The 14876-nt window shown below is 45.4% G+C and overlaps 1 protein-coding gene across 1 annotated transcript; it reads right to left on the bottom strand.

Annotated features, from left to right (window-relative positions):
- Nucleotides 1-378: 378 nt before the first annotated feature.
- Nucleotides 379-9728, bottom strand: LOC116451088 (protein FAM162B-like). Its single transcript, XM_032124221.1, is given in 5 exon segments — nt 379-486; nt 1110-1218; nt 3556-3658; nt 6669-6759; nt 9717-9728. Coding segments are annotated over 5 exon segments (423 nt in total).
- Between the last annotated feature and the right edge of the window lie 5148 nt (nt 9729-14876).

Below are 14876 nucleotides of genomic sequence, written 5' to 3'. Positions count from 1 at the left end.
CCTGGAGGCATTGCACAGAATGTGATCCTCCCTGATGTGGGGCCATGTCCTTCCTGACTGTGAGGAGACCTGAGTACCAGCAGCACCCTGAAAAGCTGATCCTGAGCTGGGGAGTCCTGCATTTGTCCTTCCCACATTTTCCAGTTTAGAGAGATTTTTGTACATCAGATGAACCTGGTGCCAAAGACCAGAAGCCACAGAAAGCAGTTGGAGTTTCCACAGGGGGTTCCCAGTTCACATGGAGCAGTTTTTAAGCAGTGGAGTCTTTGTTTAACTCTATAGAGCTTTTTCACTGGCACTCTCTCAGAGCAAAGACAGGTCCATATGCCACATGTGCAAATCATTTGTCTCCTTCTGTTAAAATTAATCTGTTCCAAGTCATTGTGACTTCCTGACAGCTGCCTCCTGATCTTTCTCCACTTCAGCCCTCCATTTGGCCTTCTTTTCTGTGTTCACCCTTAGCAGTGTCTGATCCTTCTTCACAGCCTGGAAACAGTTTGGTGGAAATCATTGCATGCGCACAGTTGCCACCACTAAATTTCCCCACATTTGCACCACTTCCTTTGACACCTCACTGTTCTTTTTGATATTTTGCAGTGATAGAAGTTAATCTGTTTCCTTGTTATCCCACATTTTCAGCATTTGCAGCTCTGATTAGCAGGAGAATTGTACTGTAAATTGTTTACAGGTGCACTGGGACTTGCAAGTCAAACTGGAGACCCAGCAGTGGGATGGGATAGGGAGAAGGGTCACAGCTCTTGGTAACCATGGTGGCATCCAGGCTAGGCAGGCAGGACCACAGGAACCTCATGACTGACAGATGCCAGACAGAACCAGGTGCCATTGACACTGTCTGAGCTACTCCATCACCTTTGGCCCAACCTCTTGTTGAGACACCATCATATAGAGCACTGCACAGGTTTATGGCAGAGTGGGTCAGAAGGAACACATTAATCAATAGGTTGTGCTTCCCAATGCCAATGTCTCCTCTGGAGAAGGGGTGATACAGATCCTGTGCATACATACACCTGTCACCCACGTGCTTATTTCCAAAGAACATACATAGACCATACATTAGGTGAGCCAGTTCCCTCAGAAACAATACTCACTTCTTTGCCTGTGATGATCATGGTCACACAACCCAGCACAGTCAGTGCAATCATGATGTAGCAAACCTTTATCCTGACAATGTTCCTTGCGGTGTTGATGACCTCAGACCTGTGGAGGACAGAGCAGGGTTTCCATTCTGCAGCAGCATGTGTGAAATGGGATCATGGGGAGAAGGGTAATGAATGCTCAAGTCTTACAGCAACTTCCTGTCAATGTACAATGGAGTTCAGCCTTCTCTTTCCGCAGCTGCTTAGAGGACTGAAAAAATTAGCCTGTGGGGAAAATATTTAGGTGGGGTATTGCTACTCCCAAAAGTCATCAGTAATAACAGGATTAAAAAATCCTGCTCTCCTGTATTCTTTTATTGCATGTGAGAGTGAATGCCTGTAAAATGACAGGGACAGGAAAGTCTTTCCATTGTAATAATGAAGGACCGACATTTGGGTGCTGCAGGGCAGACCATGGGGCGCTGTGCAGCCCTAGGAGACACTGGGACTGTGCCACCAGGACCAGGCAATGCTACCCTCAGGGAATTAAAAGCCCACCACAGCACAGCCTCTGCCAGGCAGTCGGCACCAGCCCCATGAGCATCTGCCTGTGGTGGGAGGCTGACTGGGTCAGAGCATACAACTGCACCATCCAGGAGTTTTCTTCCCAAGCAGCTGAACAGCCCCATCCATCACTGGAAAATCTCCACCACCTTTCATGAGTAACTCCTGGCATATAACCAACAATTCGTGTTTGCAAGAAACTGCAGCATGACAGTGAGCCATCCATGAAATCATATCCAGCCATGGATTTACTCACACCTGCAAGGGGAAGGACGGCTGGAGAAGACCCAGGATGTCACAAGGCAGAAACATTAGGGCTCCAAATTTAAGTGACAATCTTTTAATGAAATATCTCTACAAGGAGGTGAAACCACAACCCATACAGGAGGAACTCATTGCACATGTCTGTCACCACAACTATATATGGCCCCAACTTCTTATTAAAATTTATGCAGCATTATTAATCACTAATCAATAAAACCTATCAAAACATGTGAAAACTGAGAGTAAATGATATCTTACCATGGTGGCTTCTGAGTTACGAAACCACTTGACTTGCAAAAGACATTTCAGCTTAGTCTGAAATTTATGATAACTAAATTAAGCTAATCCAGTTTACTTCACAGGGAATGACAAAAAGTTACAAGAGTTACTGTGGTGACCGGTTAGCCTGTGGTACAAGGGACAAAGAGAGTTCTCGGGTAAGACAGTCGCTAGTGATGCCTTTTCCTGGTCTTAAAATCAAGAGGCAAACATGGTTAGAAGGGAAAAAGGGATTTTACCTTTTTATGTATTTTAAGGATCCTTAGGTGCACACATCCAGGTCAAATACACCTCAGTGCACACCACAGTGCACACCCCCAAAAGACCTGGTCTAACATTATAGGTCTTACTAATTATATCTATCAAAAATTCCCCAGTGAGCGGCTTGAATGAGCCCCCCTCCCCAAGCACTCTTCCCCTGGATGGTTCTATCTTAGTTTACAGAATGTGTTCTGGAGAGGACCTTGGGGTCTGGGGCACACTGATCCCTAATTACAAAGCTTCTAAAATGTTTAGTCTCCTAGCTTGACAAACAAGTCTAAGAATGTAGGCAAAAAGCGCTAAGAATATAGAAGTTGTAAAAAGGCATAAAAGGGGTATAAAAGAAAAGGCAAAAACATCATCATGGTATCACTAGTACCAGAGACTTCAGTCTAGGTTAGGGTGAGAAGAGAAGCCTCTCCCAGAAGGCTTTATTTTGTTACGGTAATGTACCCCAGTTCAGCATTCCTGGTTGGCCGTTCGCCACTCCACCCCCTTGCTACCTTATACGTTTCATGTCCTAGAAAGTTCTCCACTCCAGGTTCCCCCCATTGGCCCTTGTCCCTCGCCACTCCCCCAGAGCTTCCCCATTGGCTCCCATTTCCTAGTCCCACCTTTGTACCGCCCCCGTGCCCTCAGATCATTGGTCTCTGGTGCTCGCCCCACTCTTGTACATAAACCTGGACTCTCCATTGTTCTCTGTCTTTGCCTCTGGACTCCTTCTTGGTGTGGATGCAATAAACCTCCACCTGTGGAACTCTATGCAACGATCCTTCCTGGCTCTTTGCCATCAACCCATATTACTGAAGCTACCCATGCGTTTGTGTGTGCACGCGTGTGTGAGTGTGTGGCTGATCCTGGTGAGCAGCTTTGCTTACGAGACACTCTTGGAAGATCACAGCACCTCGCGCTCTGGCACAGAAACTGCGGAGCTCAGGCTAGCAATGTTACAATTATTTACAGTTATTTTTGGACACCAGCATGGGGAAGCACTAACCCCCACCACATGAGTTCAGTTCTGGGTGATGTAGACTGGGGTCTCAATCTGTGTGTTCGCAGCCAAAGGAATCATTCTGACAGATCCACTTACGATATGTGCCTGGGAATGTCCTCCTTTTTAAAGCATCCTGATCATACCAGGACCTTTTAATCAAAATCTGTAGGCCTTCTTTCATTCCTGAAAGCTTCCTTACCTGTAAGAGATTTTGTAAAAAGCAGTGAGCTAAGTTTCAAGAAGGGAAAAGAGCTGTTGTTACAGAGGGAAAAGGACTGGAAGTTCAAAATTACACTCTTCTCTTCTGTGAGAGCCAAATGTGCTTTCTAACATCAAAAAGACTCAGCAGCTGGTGTGAGCTGCTTTGTTACACTTGCAGCTTATTTAATTTGACTTTTTTTTTCTTTAATTTTGGTAGGTTTTAAACTAAAAATCTCTTCTAAACTTCCTGATTAAGGGGGTAAATGATGTGGGGCTGAAGTCCCCATGCCCACAGCATCCTCTTACCCTGTGAGCATCTTGCTTTTAAATGGCCCAACTAGTGAGTTAAGCAAACTGCCAGCAGCACAAGTAGCTAACTCCTCAACAGCTTCTCTTAAAATCACTGATGGAGAGATGAGGTCTGCTAAAATGCAGCCTGGTGGGAGACTGGCAGTTGTTCTCATGCAAGCTGGGTACCACATTACTGCACTCTAATGATGATACATTACACCCCATCATGCTACCATGGTGATGCCATTTGCATGCTGTCACCAACAGCACAATGAGAAAAGGACTCTGGCTCCTCTTGATGGAAACAAGCCCAATAACAGACAACAACAAGGACAGTGGCAGAGACACCCTGAAAAACAAGGTAAGCGATGGCTAGCTCAAACAGTGGCTTTTGCAGTGCACACCTGTTACAAGTGGCCTTTGCAAGGTAGCTGAGACTACTCACCCAGTACTTAACACCCAGGGAGGTTTGAAAGGTTGCCTTGGTTTGAAAGACAAGTGTCTCCTAAGGAAGGCAGGAATCTCTCTTGAAATGGAAAATGCAACCCCCTTCCTTCTGAATTATTATAATTTTGAAATTAAGGGGCTTTCAGGCAAAGATACGAGGAATAGGAACAACAGTTTTTTACTAATATATATATATGGATAAACAGGCAAACAAACAACAATAACTATGGCAGTAACAACAAACAAAACTACAAACCCAGTCCCAGCCTTCTCGGCTGTCCGGCCCTTTCCCCTCAGGTGCAGTTCCGCTCGCAGCTGGAAGGGGCGCTGGCAGCTCCCTGTGAGCAGGGCAGGTGCGATGGTTCCCCCGCAGCTGTAGGGGGCGCTCCGGAGCAAGCTCAGGGAGCACGCGGTAATGGCGGCCTGGGATCCTGGGAAGGGATAGAACAAAGGCTTCACAAACCCCCTGGGTAGCCCATCCCAGTGTCTGGCCAGACCCTCGGGAACAGCAGGCTGGAACAGCAGGAACGAGCACAAATCCTGGGTGGTGGACAAGATGTATCAAACTCTGGACCTGCGACGGGAACCCCGGGAGGTCTTGGCAGGCCAGGTGTGCGGGGCTACAGAGTAGCAAAGACTCAAACCAATGGTGGGGGCAGGGTGGCTGCAGCCTGGCTCCCAGTGGGGCAGGGAAAGGCGAGCTTGGGAATCCCGGGGTTTTCCCTGAGGCACCTGAGCAGATGGCAAAAAGGTCCCTCTTTTAGTGAGGTAGGGTGTTAGCGTCCCAGTGTAACAGTCGCTCCAGTGAGCAAGCTCCACTCATGGTAGAAGGAAGGCAGCCGAAAGCAGAAGCCTGCAGCAGCGACAAACTCCCTCCACAACTGTGGCCACCCTCCTCTCCCTCCGAACGCTGAGAAAAACCCGCCCACCAGGGGCTGTACCCAACTCTTTTTCCCAGTTCAAATCTTGCAGCATCCCTGCACCCTACACAAGAAAACCCCAGGTGAAAGAGAGTAGCCAGTTGGACCCCTCTCTCCATGGCCAGGTCTTTTGTTTTTCTTAAGCACCCAGTAATTTGTCCTCCTGGGACAAATATATAGGGAAAATTCTTTAAGAGAAAAAGAAAATGGAGGGAGAACTCCTAAAACCCCAACATGCACCCAAGAAGTCACACTACAGTGCCCTGTGCTTGCAAATGTGGGACTTGGGTTGAGAAATGTCCAGTGGTGACCAGGACAGGCAGGAAGAGACGGACATGAAGATGTCCCCACTCTCAGCATCCTGTACTCCCTGCCTGTTGCTGCATTGCTGTTACTCACCTGGAAGGAAATCACTGCTGCTACAGAACAGGGCATGGGGAACATCTCCTCCTGCCCATGTTGAGATGGTGAAATTACAGTAAGTGCCTTGGCCCCAGACCTGCTCATGCATGCCAGGACTTGTGAATGGCTGAAAAATCCCTGTTGTAAATCTTGGCCCAGGTAAATTTAGTCTCTTTTTTCTCCTATTTCTCTCACAAAGTGCAGTGAGACCAGGAGAGCTACATCAGCAAGTGCCAGAATCAAATCTGCAGCAAGCAGTACACTGGATTGCAAAAAGCACAGGCTCCATCCCAAGGAAGGCAACGGCACAGCCCCATACTGGAGACCCCCAGCCATCCCATAGGAGCACAGGCAGGCTCATGTAGCCCAACTTTCCTAGGGTGAGGGGTCTTCAAAGGCACAACCAAGACAGTGGTTGTGCAGGTTAAGATGAGAAACTGTGTCAATACCAGGAAGCTTGTCCATCTGGGAGCAGCCCATGCCTGCTCCCTGCCTTGTAATCCAGGGCACTGCCTGAATCAAGCACACACAACTGTGGCTGTAACCTGGCAAGGAGCAGAGAAGGAAGTGGAGGGGAGTAAGTCCTTCGCTTGCACCAGCCCTGCACATGCAGGGACATGCAATGGTCAGCATTGGACCTGGCAGCTGGGTAAGAGGAGGAACATTTATTTGTTTTTATTGACATATTCCCTGACATGAAGTATCCGTTGGTATTTGCTGCCATAGGAGGACAACCATATAACACAAAAAAAACTTTACCGCTGTGCACTGTGCTGGTGAGAGCTCTGGGTGTGTTCCCTGTCCCAGGAACATTTGTAGCCCCAGGAGATAAAGCACCACAGTAGCTCAGCCACGATGAGAATGAGGGTCATTTTCTCACCCTTTCCTGCAAATACTCTTTCCCTCCATGCTGCAGCACGAAACAGTGACCAAAGGCTTTCTACCCACCTGGGTCAGCTATCTGCAAAGCCATGTCCTGGGCATCCTTTGCCTTGCTGCCAGCAGCTCTGGCAGGGCACAGGACCAGCCAAGCCACCTGCTGCCACAGTGCAAGGCGTGCCCAAGCAGCTTCCCCAGCATCCTACCCTGGACCACCACTGCCCCATCAGCCTGGGCAGGAGCCCAGGAGGCTGCTCTATGAGTTATTAAAGTAAAAATAGCCCTTCCTGTAAGAAGGGAGTAGCATACACTTCCACCTTGACTGACAACAGGTTTTGCTTACGTCATGATGACGAGTTAAATTTATCACCCGTGTTTACCAAAATGACACACCTTGGGAGTTGGGCGGGCAGAAATCACCACTGTGGCAGCTCACACCCAGCCCAGACTCTGCCCCAGGCTCCCCATCCCAAGGAGCTGCTCAGGAGAGCATGTAAATAAATGGTTATTTACATTATTTTCTCAGTCCTTATTACGGAAGAACTAAAATAAGACAGTGTGCTGTATTTCTCCAAAGACAGGCTTAGTGAGTGCTAATTACCACAGCTGGTTAAGCTGAGATCTTAATTATTCTCACAAAATAATCTTGCAAATCAGTTGCTTTAAACAAATTTTCTGAAAAGGAGCAGTGTTTACTGCATCTCAGAATAAATGTGGTTTGGCGGCAAGAAACTAAAGTTGATGTCTGTACCTATAAATGCAGTATGGGGAGTCCATCTCACATCCAGACTGCAAACTTTCCTAGCAAAGAAATATACTTCAGATATGCTTCAGGTTTAAAACAGTAAACTAAGAAACTATAACAAAAACCTCAGCTGATGTAGTATTTGTCAGTCAGTAAAATTGTCATTGAAGTAGTGGTACCTATAAAATATTTGCCCTCCACAAAGTCAGGATAGTGCTGAATGTTTTCCATAACACCAGCTGATCTAACCAGAGACTGAACCACAACAAATGCTATTTTATCACTTTGACATTTCTCCTGCATTTTGCACAAAATTCTTCCTGATGGGTGAGGAAATGGAAAGGCAAAATACTTGTCTCATTTGGAACTGTGGGGTATTTACTCTCCTTAGTCATACAAGGCCCTAAAGCTGATTTCCAGGTAGGGAAAAAAATTCCATTCAAAAGGGAAGAAGTTGCCGAAAGGAAAATTTTCAGAACTATTTAGTAATACTATCAATTGCAATATTGCAGATAATCAAAGTGTGTCTAAGAGCAAGGGGAGGGACTACAAGGGAAGAGCACTTCCAGTGTTGGCAGGGATATTCTTAAAGGGCTGAAATGATGAAAGATGTGGAACAGCTGCAGCTCTGGCTCTTCAACTCCTGCCCCAAGAAAAACCATGGAGTTAATGATACTGAGGAAAGAAGAAAATAACAGCAGTGACAAACGTGGTTTTTCCTCTGTCATGAAAGCACCATGATGTATCTGGATGTAACACAATGTGTTCATCTTAATTCACTTGTAATTTGGTAAAACAAATTAGATCCATTTCCAGATTAGGAATCCATACAGAAAATAAATAATGTTTTTGAGCTTCCAGCTGCAAACAAGACCTGCAAACAAGCAGAAATCAGTGGATGTGATTATGTTGAAAAAAGCAGAAGGGAAAGCTGGTAAAATCAGAGAGGATATTTGTCTCCTGCTCAGGATTTCCCTGTGGGAAAATAGGTATGAGGAAAGATGCAATTATAGCCTGAAGTTTATGGTCAGCACCCCTGAACATTCCCACAACCCCCCTTCTCACCTTGTAGAAGAGCTGCTGAGTGGAAAAGAGGCATTGTACATCTGGACATCCCTCGATCCCCAAGCCAGGTAGGCAGGAGGGGCTGTGGGCAGTGGATGGGATGTGCTGCCTTGGTGCTTGTGTCACACTTGGACCTGCCTGACCCCATAGGGGCTCCAGCTGTGCAGAACATTAAAGCATCTTCACTTTAACAGGCACTCTCCGAAATACTATTGCAGAAGTGACTGTCTTTACATCACGTCTGGTTATGGATTTGAAGAGGAAAAAAGGAACATTTTTATTTTATGTCTTAGTTTCTCAAAAGGGGAGAAAATCATGGGGGTTGCAGGCCTCTGGTGCTTATCCACCTAGGGGTTGCCAATTGTTTTCTGTAGCAGACACACCAGCTAACAGCTGTACTAATCATGTCGGCTGGGAGCAAAAAGGCACTTCAGGATTTATTAAGCCAGCATTTGGAAGTGCAAAGACACAGACATCCTCACAAAGCCACAAAGGCAGTTACTTGTTCCTGAATTTTACTTGTTTGTCTGGCACCATGAATGCTTAATGATGAGCTGTTTTACTGGTGTGCAGGAAAGCTATAGACACCTCTGTGTTAGGAATTCCAGCTTTCCCTTGAGCACTGTGGATCTCCCTTTGGCCCAGAGCAACTTGGATCCTTTTCTGAACAGCAGAGAGATGCAGAATGCGCTTGGACCAAGGTAGATTTGTGTGCAGCCTGATGACCTTAGTTCTCCTTAGGGATGTTTTGTGCCTATCCCAGTGCATGCACATCCCCTCTGCCCAGGTTACAACACATCTCCAGGATGTCACTCCCCATACCAAGCCATCACTTGATACCCATCCGTGACTCATTACCAAAGTGCAGCCAGTATTTCATAGGCATTAAGATCACGGGTAGGGAGTTTATTGAATAGGAGTAACAACTTGTTCAGCGATACAGGATTAGCAAAACTGAGTCTAAAGCACCATCTCCTCTGCCTTCCACATCCTTCTGCTGGGAGAAGAGCAGGACCCCAACTCATGAGCAAGCCCTGGACAGTACAGTAAACACTGACAAGCTCTACAGACATTGCCCAGGCTTCCTCTGACCTCACTGCAAGGGGAGAGCACTGATCTGAAGGGTTTTGAGTCACAAAGGATCAGACTAGCTCAGACAGAGCAGAGGATGGTCTGCAGCTGTGGTGGTGCAGACTCGTGACATTTCTGGTTTCTGTGTGAGAGTGGTATGTGGCTGCAACACTTGTTGCACACTGGTGTCAACACTGAAGATTTAAACTAAACAGAAAACCTCACAGGACTCCAACCTGGTTCTGCATCGTCTTCACACCCCTTCTGCCACCTCAAACTCTGCTATTTCAGCTGCCTCCACAGCAAGGACTAGCAGCCAGTCCCTAAACATGCTTAAAAACCTTTGCAGAACTGGAACTGAGAGACCACAATATAAACTCAATTGTTGTTTGTAAAACTCCATTGCTCTGGCTTTTGGCTGACTTCATACTGTTATTCCCAGTGCCTTAATTCTGATTATTGTCAGAATTATTGCAGCAATAAGAAACTTGGATTCAGGTTCTCTTCACTTGTCTTTCTTCTGCTGCTTTCAACAGCCATAGGAATGAATGTGTTTATTCCTCCAGGAGCCCCAGGTTCCCACACATCTCTTTACACCTCCTTGTTCGTTTTCATAATAATACATAACTAACCTTTTTACTCAGATACAGAAAAGAATTCATATGAGTATTCAAACAAAAAAAGTATTATTCTGCAAGGCTGTTTTCAGTGTCCTCAAAAACAAATGGCTTACCATCAGACTCTGGTTTGCATGCCATGAAAACTTCTTACATGAGCGCTGTGATGGCGAACAGAAGATAATCTTATCTTAAAATTCTTTGCCTTCCTCCATCTAATTAAATACAAAGCAGAGCTCTGTCTTGGTTCCTAGACAAGATAAACAGCAATCATGGATGGGCTTGTGGCTCATGAAATTCTAAGTGAGTCAGGAAATGTTTTTCCATGCAACTGGATGTTCTCCAGCAGCAGTTTAAAACAACCAGAGAAACTAATTGCTTTGAAATGTCTCATTCACCTGCAGACTCTCAGCCCAAGGGCTGTCCCTCCTCTCCAGGGTCCCCAGGGAGCGGCACTCTCTGGGCTTCAGTTCTCTCCAGATGAGTCATCTCCTCCCCATATCAGGGAATAATCTACCCTAAGGAAACTCAAATGCAAGTCCCAAGAACTAAAAATGCCTTAACTGTTCTTCACCATGGCCAAGTCGAATCAAAGGAATAGTTACATCATCTTACAACTAAACCAAAATTTGAGGATTTGTAAAGGGTTCTTTACACAAGCTCCAGCATGAGGCTTTAATCAACTCTGGACATTTGGATTCATATTTTTTATAATCTTGAGTGTTGTCAATGAAACAAAACAATGAAGGAGTCCTTACCCTTTTTGTGTGTTAAACTTCAGCTTTGCTTTAAAAAAAAAAAAAAATCCTCTGTCCAGTTACTGAGAGATCCTGCATTTTCTGCCGGTGTTGTCCCTATTCCTCCTAATTTTATAATACCACTACCATTTGAAAAATCTTGCCTAGAAACCATAAATAAGATACTAAACCATAATATTTAAATAAATAAACAAACAAAACCAAGCCCAAACTCCACTGTCTCTGGTAAATCTTGCCTAATTCACACCATATGAGCCTTTTGATATCAGTCTCTTAAGAGGGAAAGGTAAGACAAGAGGACCCATAAGCCACACTTGCTTTGTTTCCTTCCATCTGTTCTGTGTTTTTAGATAAGATTCAATAGAATATTTCTTGGACACAGGAATGCAGTGAAGAATTGTCTTAACAGGAGACAAATTCAGCAGAGCTTGTGAGTTGCAGCTGGAGTCACTAATCTCTGCAAGCAAACACTGTAAAGGAACCTGGGATGGGTCTGAAGTGTCCTGGGTACAAAGTGCAGGGTTTATAACAGCTCATGTCGGAAGGACAAAGCTCATGGCATCAAAAGAAAAATTAGTCATTACTCTGGCAAAGCCCCAGTCTGACCTTTCCCAGGGTTTGGGATGATCATATGTCCTGGGATGACTTTGTGATGTGTATCCCATGTTGCTGCCCTGTGCCCAGAAATTGACTTTGTGCCTTTCTATGCCTCTAAACTGAGCCTGAGAGGGGGAAGGAAAAACTGAGCAAAACATTTTCAAAGCAGTTTGCAGCTTGTTCAAGGTCACACAGAGATAGCTGCAGCAGGGGAGGGAGGAAGCACCCGGCTTTCTGTTTCCCGAGTCAGTTTTTTGGCCAGTGGTTTAGCTTCTTTTTCTCCGGAGAGAAACTGAGAGTTGAATTTTTTTCCTTTCCCTGGAATTCCAGATTTTCCCCTTTTCCACTGGACTGCTTCCATATCAGAACACAACAGGAGGACTTTCCATCGGGCACAGAGGGCCTGGCCCTGGGCCAAGCCCCAGCTCCGAGGAGACCAAAGGGAGAACTCCAACACTTTCCCAGGTTTTTTCTCCACAGGGAAAGATTTTATTATTTAGCATTATTTTCCTTTTCCCGTGTGTTTGTTAAATAAATAGTTTTTATCTCTTTCACTTCCCTTTGAGGAAAATTTATTTTCCCCGAACCTGGTGGGGGAGGGGTGGTAACCTGCCTTCTCTCAGAGGATATATTTCTAAATTTGGCCAAACCAGTACATCATACAAACGTGCTGGTCCAGCACAGGGCAACTTGACATGTACAGCATCTGCCTATGGATGTGCTGAAACATGGGGTAGCCCCAAGCGCAGCTTCATCATGAGGGAGCAGCTAAATGTGACCAGCAAAGATCGCAGGACCCATGGAAAATCATCCAAAATATTTGGGGTATTGTGATGCAATCACAGCTTTTATTACTAGGGAAAATAATGCACTAATGAGCTTTGTACCAGGTCACTGATTTCTGGAATGATGCACAATTGGACTGTGGAGCAAAAATGTGTGAAACCGTGAAGAAAACAAAACCATCAGAATCTTAACAGTTTACATTTTGACTCAGAGTTTGGAGAACTGTTTAATTTAAACATTTTCCACACCTGTTTCCCCAGCTGATCCAGAGAAACACATTGACAAGGACAGACTTGCTGTTCCCTTGTCACTTAATGATTTTCTTTCCTAAGAAAAATGGCATTGTCTTCAAAAACAGATGCATTTAGGAATTTTTCAGTCCATTAGTCAATAGTTGAGGGGAAAAAACCTTCTAATTTAAAAGGATTGAACCATTCTGTGTGGAAATTTCTTTTCCCTGCACTTGTATTAATACAAGGATGACTTAAATTTTTTTCTGCTCCTGCAGAGAAGTCATATACTGTCAGTGAGGCAAATAAATTGGCTGATATCACGAGGACCCCCTCCATTGTGGGGTTAAATTTCTCTTTCAGTGACTGGCTCAACAGGTATGTAATCAATACAGGAGCAAATGTATCTGAGGTAACACAGTGGGAGGCACTGCTGTGGGCGTAATTTGCACCAGCAATGAACAACACAGCAACCATAACAAACATTTGAACTGTTTCTTGACAATCCTCCTAAAGAGACCATAAAATGCTCCTGGGTGAAACACAACCTACATGTAGGTTTGCGTCCAGCAACTTTTATGTGTCCAAAGTGACAACGGGGAAACAGATCTCCTAAGAGATGTATGGCCACCCCAGTGAGCATGGAGGGCAGGAGAGTGAAAGTCTCTCACACAAGTCTCTGCATAGTGGCCTGGGGACTTTGGTGAAGGAGTGTTGTCTTGTTGCCTTGTTAAACCATTGGCTGTGTCTGCCTGCATGCTCAGGGATGACTTCACTCTTGCTGGTGACTCCTTTGCTCCTTGCTCGTGCAGCACCTGGCACAAGGGAATCCCAGGCAGCTCCTGCTGCTCCCATGTAGTCTGGCAAAGCAAAAATGAGGAGGAGGGAAATGAGAGACTCATCTTGAGGAGATGAATAATGACTACAGGGGGCCAGGAGCTGCTTAAAAATAAATTACATCCTCCATAAACAGGACTTCACTTCTTCAACAGTAACTCAAAACTGTCCTGCATTTTTTGGACTATGCACGTCATGGAAACACATACACAACCCATGGCAAAGAGCTGTCTTACTGAAGGAGGGATTTACTCAAGAATAGAGTTGATTATGAGATGTATGATATATGATCATTGATATATGAGATGTTTCCAGTGTGCTACCCACATTAGATTGGCACGTCTCATTTGCTTAACCTTCAAAAAAACATCTCTCACTGGTACAAATACCATCCTTGGGGAACTGGGGGTTCCACAAACAAAGACAATTTGGAGAAGTAGCTAAAGTGGGGGTGGTGTCACCAAGCTCACACAGAGGTCAGTGAGAAGACTGCCTAGGAAAACTGGAAGACCCCTTTATGTTGTATAAACAGGACAAAGTCAAGTCTTCGGGTCTAAGGATGAGGATTTGTAACTTGCATTTGATGAACTCAGGGCGATGCCAAGCTGCCAAATGGATGCTGCCATGGAAAAAGCAGATGCAATTCTAAGATGTACAAGAAAAATCATTCCAATAGAGAGAAAACAGTTTCAGTATTCTCATATAAAACATCTGGAATAGCCTGCAGTGCTCTGCTTGTTTAAGAGAGTTACTCAAGAAGAAAAGGAATAAAGGAAGAAATTAGAGAAATATGTCTTTTTCTCTTGATGGAGAGGCATCATGGTAGATGTCTCTCTGAGAAACTCAGTGCCAGAGAAGAAGGGCAGTCAGGCTGAATCACAGCACTGGTACCTGAACAAAGGGAATAAGCTGCTCCTGATGGACACCAAGGGCTGCACCTTTTCTGGTGGGGTTCCTTGTACCTTCCAGCACTGGGGCAGGAGCTGTCTTCACCCTCCCATTAGCTGAGGAAGCACAGGCAGTAAAGCCAATAGCCAGGCCACAAAGCTCTCCAGGCTCCTACAACGCTGGTTTAACTTCGGGCCACAACTGCACAGTCATTAGTGTTTACAAAACAAGTTTCCAGAGAAGCAAAATTACACATCAAGGAAATAATAAGCAGCAATGTAATCAGATGTGAGAAGATCATTTCATTACCTGAACCAGGCCTCATTATTCACCATTTCCCTGGCAAGAGCTGATAAATACAGGCTAATGAATCTTTGTGCTTGGACAAGCATCTGCCACATGCAGAACAGGACCGGGGGATCCAACTGTCAGCTGAAAGCCCAAGAGAGAAAATATGAACTTATCCATTGCAGCACTGCAGTGAGAGGAGGGAGAGATTTTAACCACGCCTGGCTTGGTCTTACAGTCACCTTGGCTGTGGGAATGCTGTGGCTATTATCTGGCTCAGAGGAACAAACTCTGAACATCCCAAGAATAATAGAGGGTCTGTATACACTGGTGATATGTGCAAAGACCAGAGCCAGATCTTTGGGAAAAGCCTTTCAGGACCAATAGTATCAGTC

Source organism: Corvus moneduloides, chromosome 14, assembly GCF_009650955.1.
Source record: "Corvus moneduloides isolate bCorMon1 chromosome 14, bCorMon1.pri, whole genome shotgun sequence".
NCBI classification, from domain to species: domain Eukaryota; kingdom Metazoa; phylum Chordata; class Aves; order Passeriformes; family Corvidae; genus Corvus; species Corvus moneduloides.
This window is presented reverse-complemented; position numbering and strand designations above follow the sequence as displayed.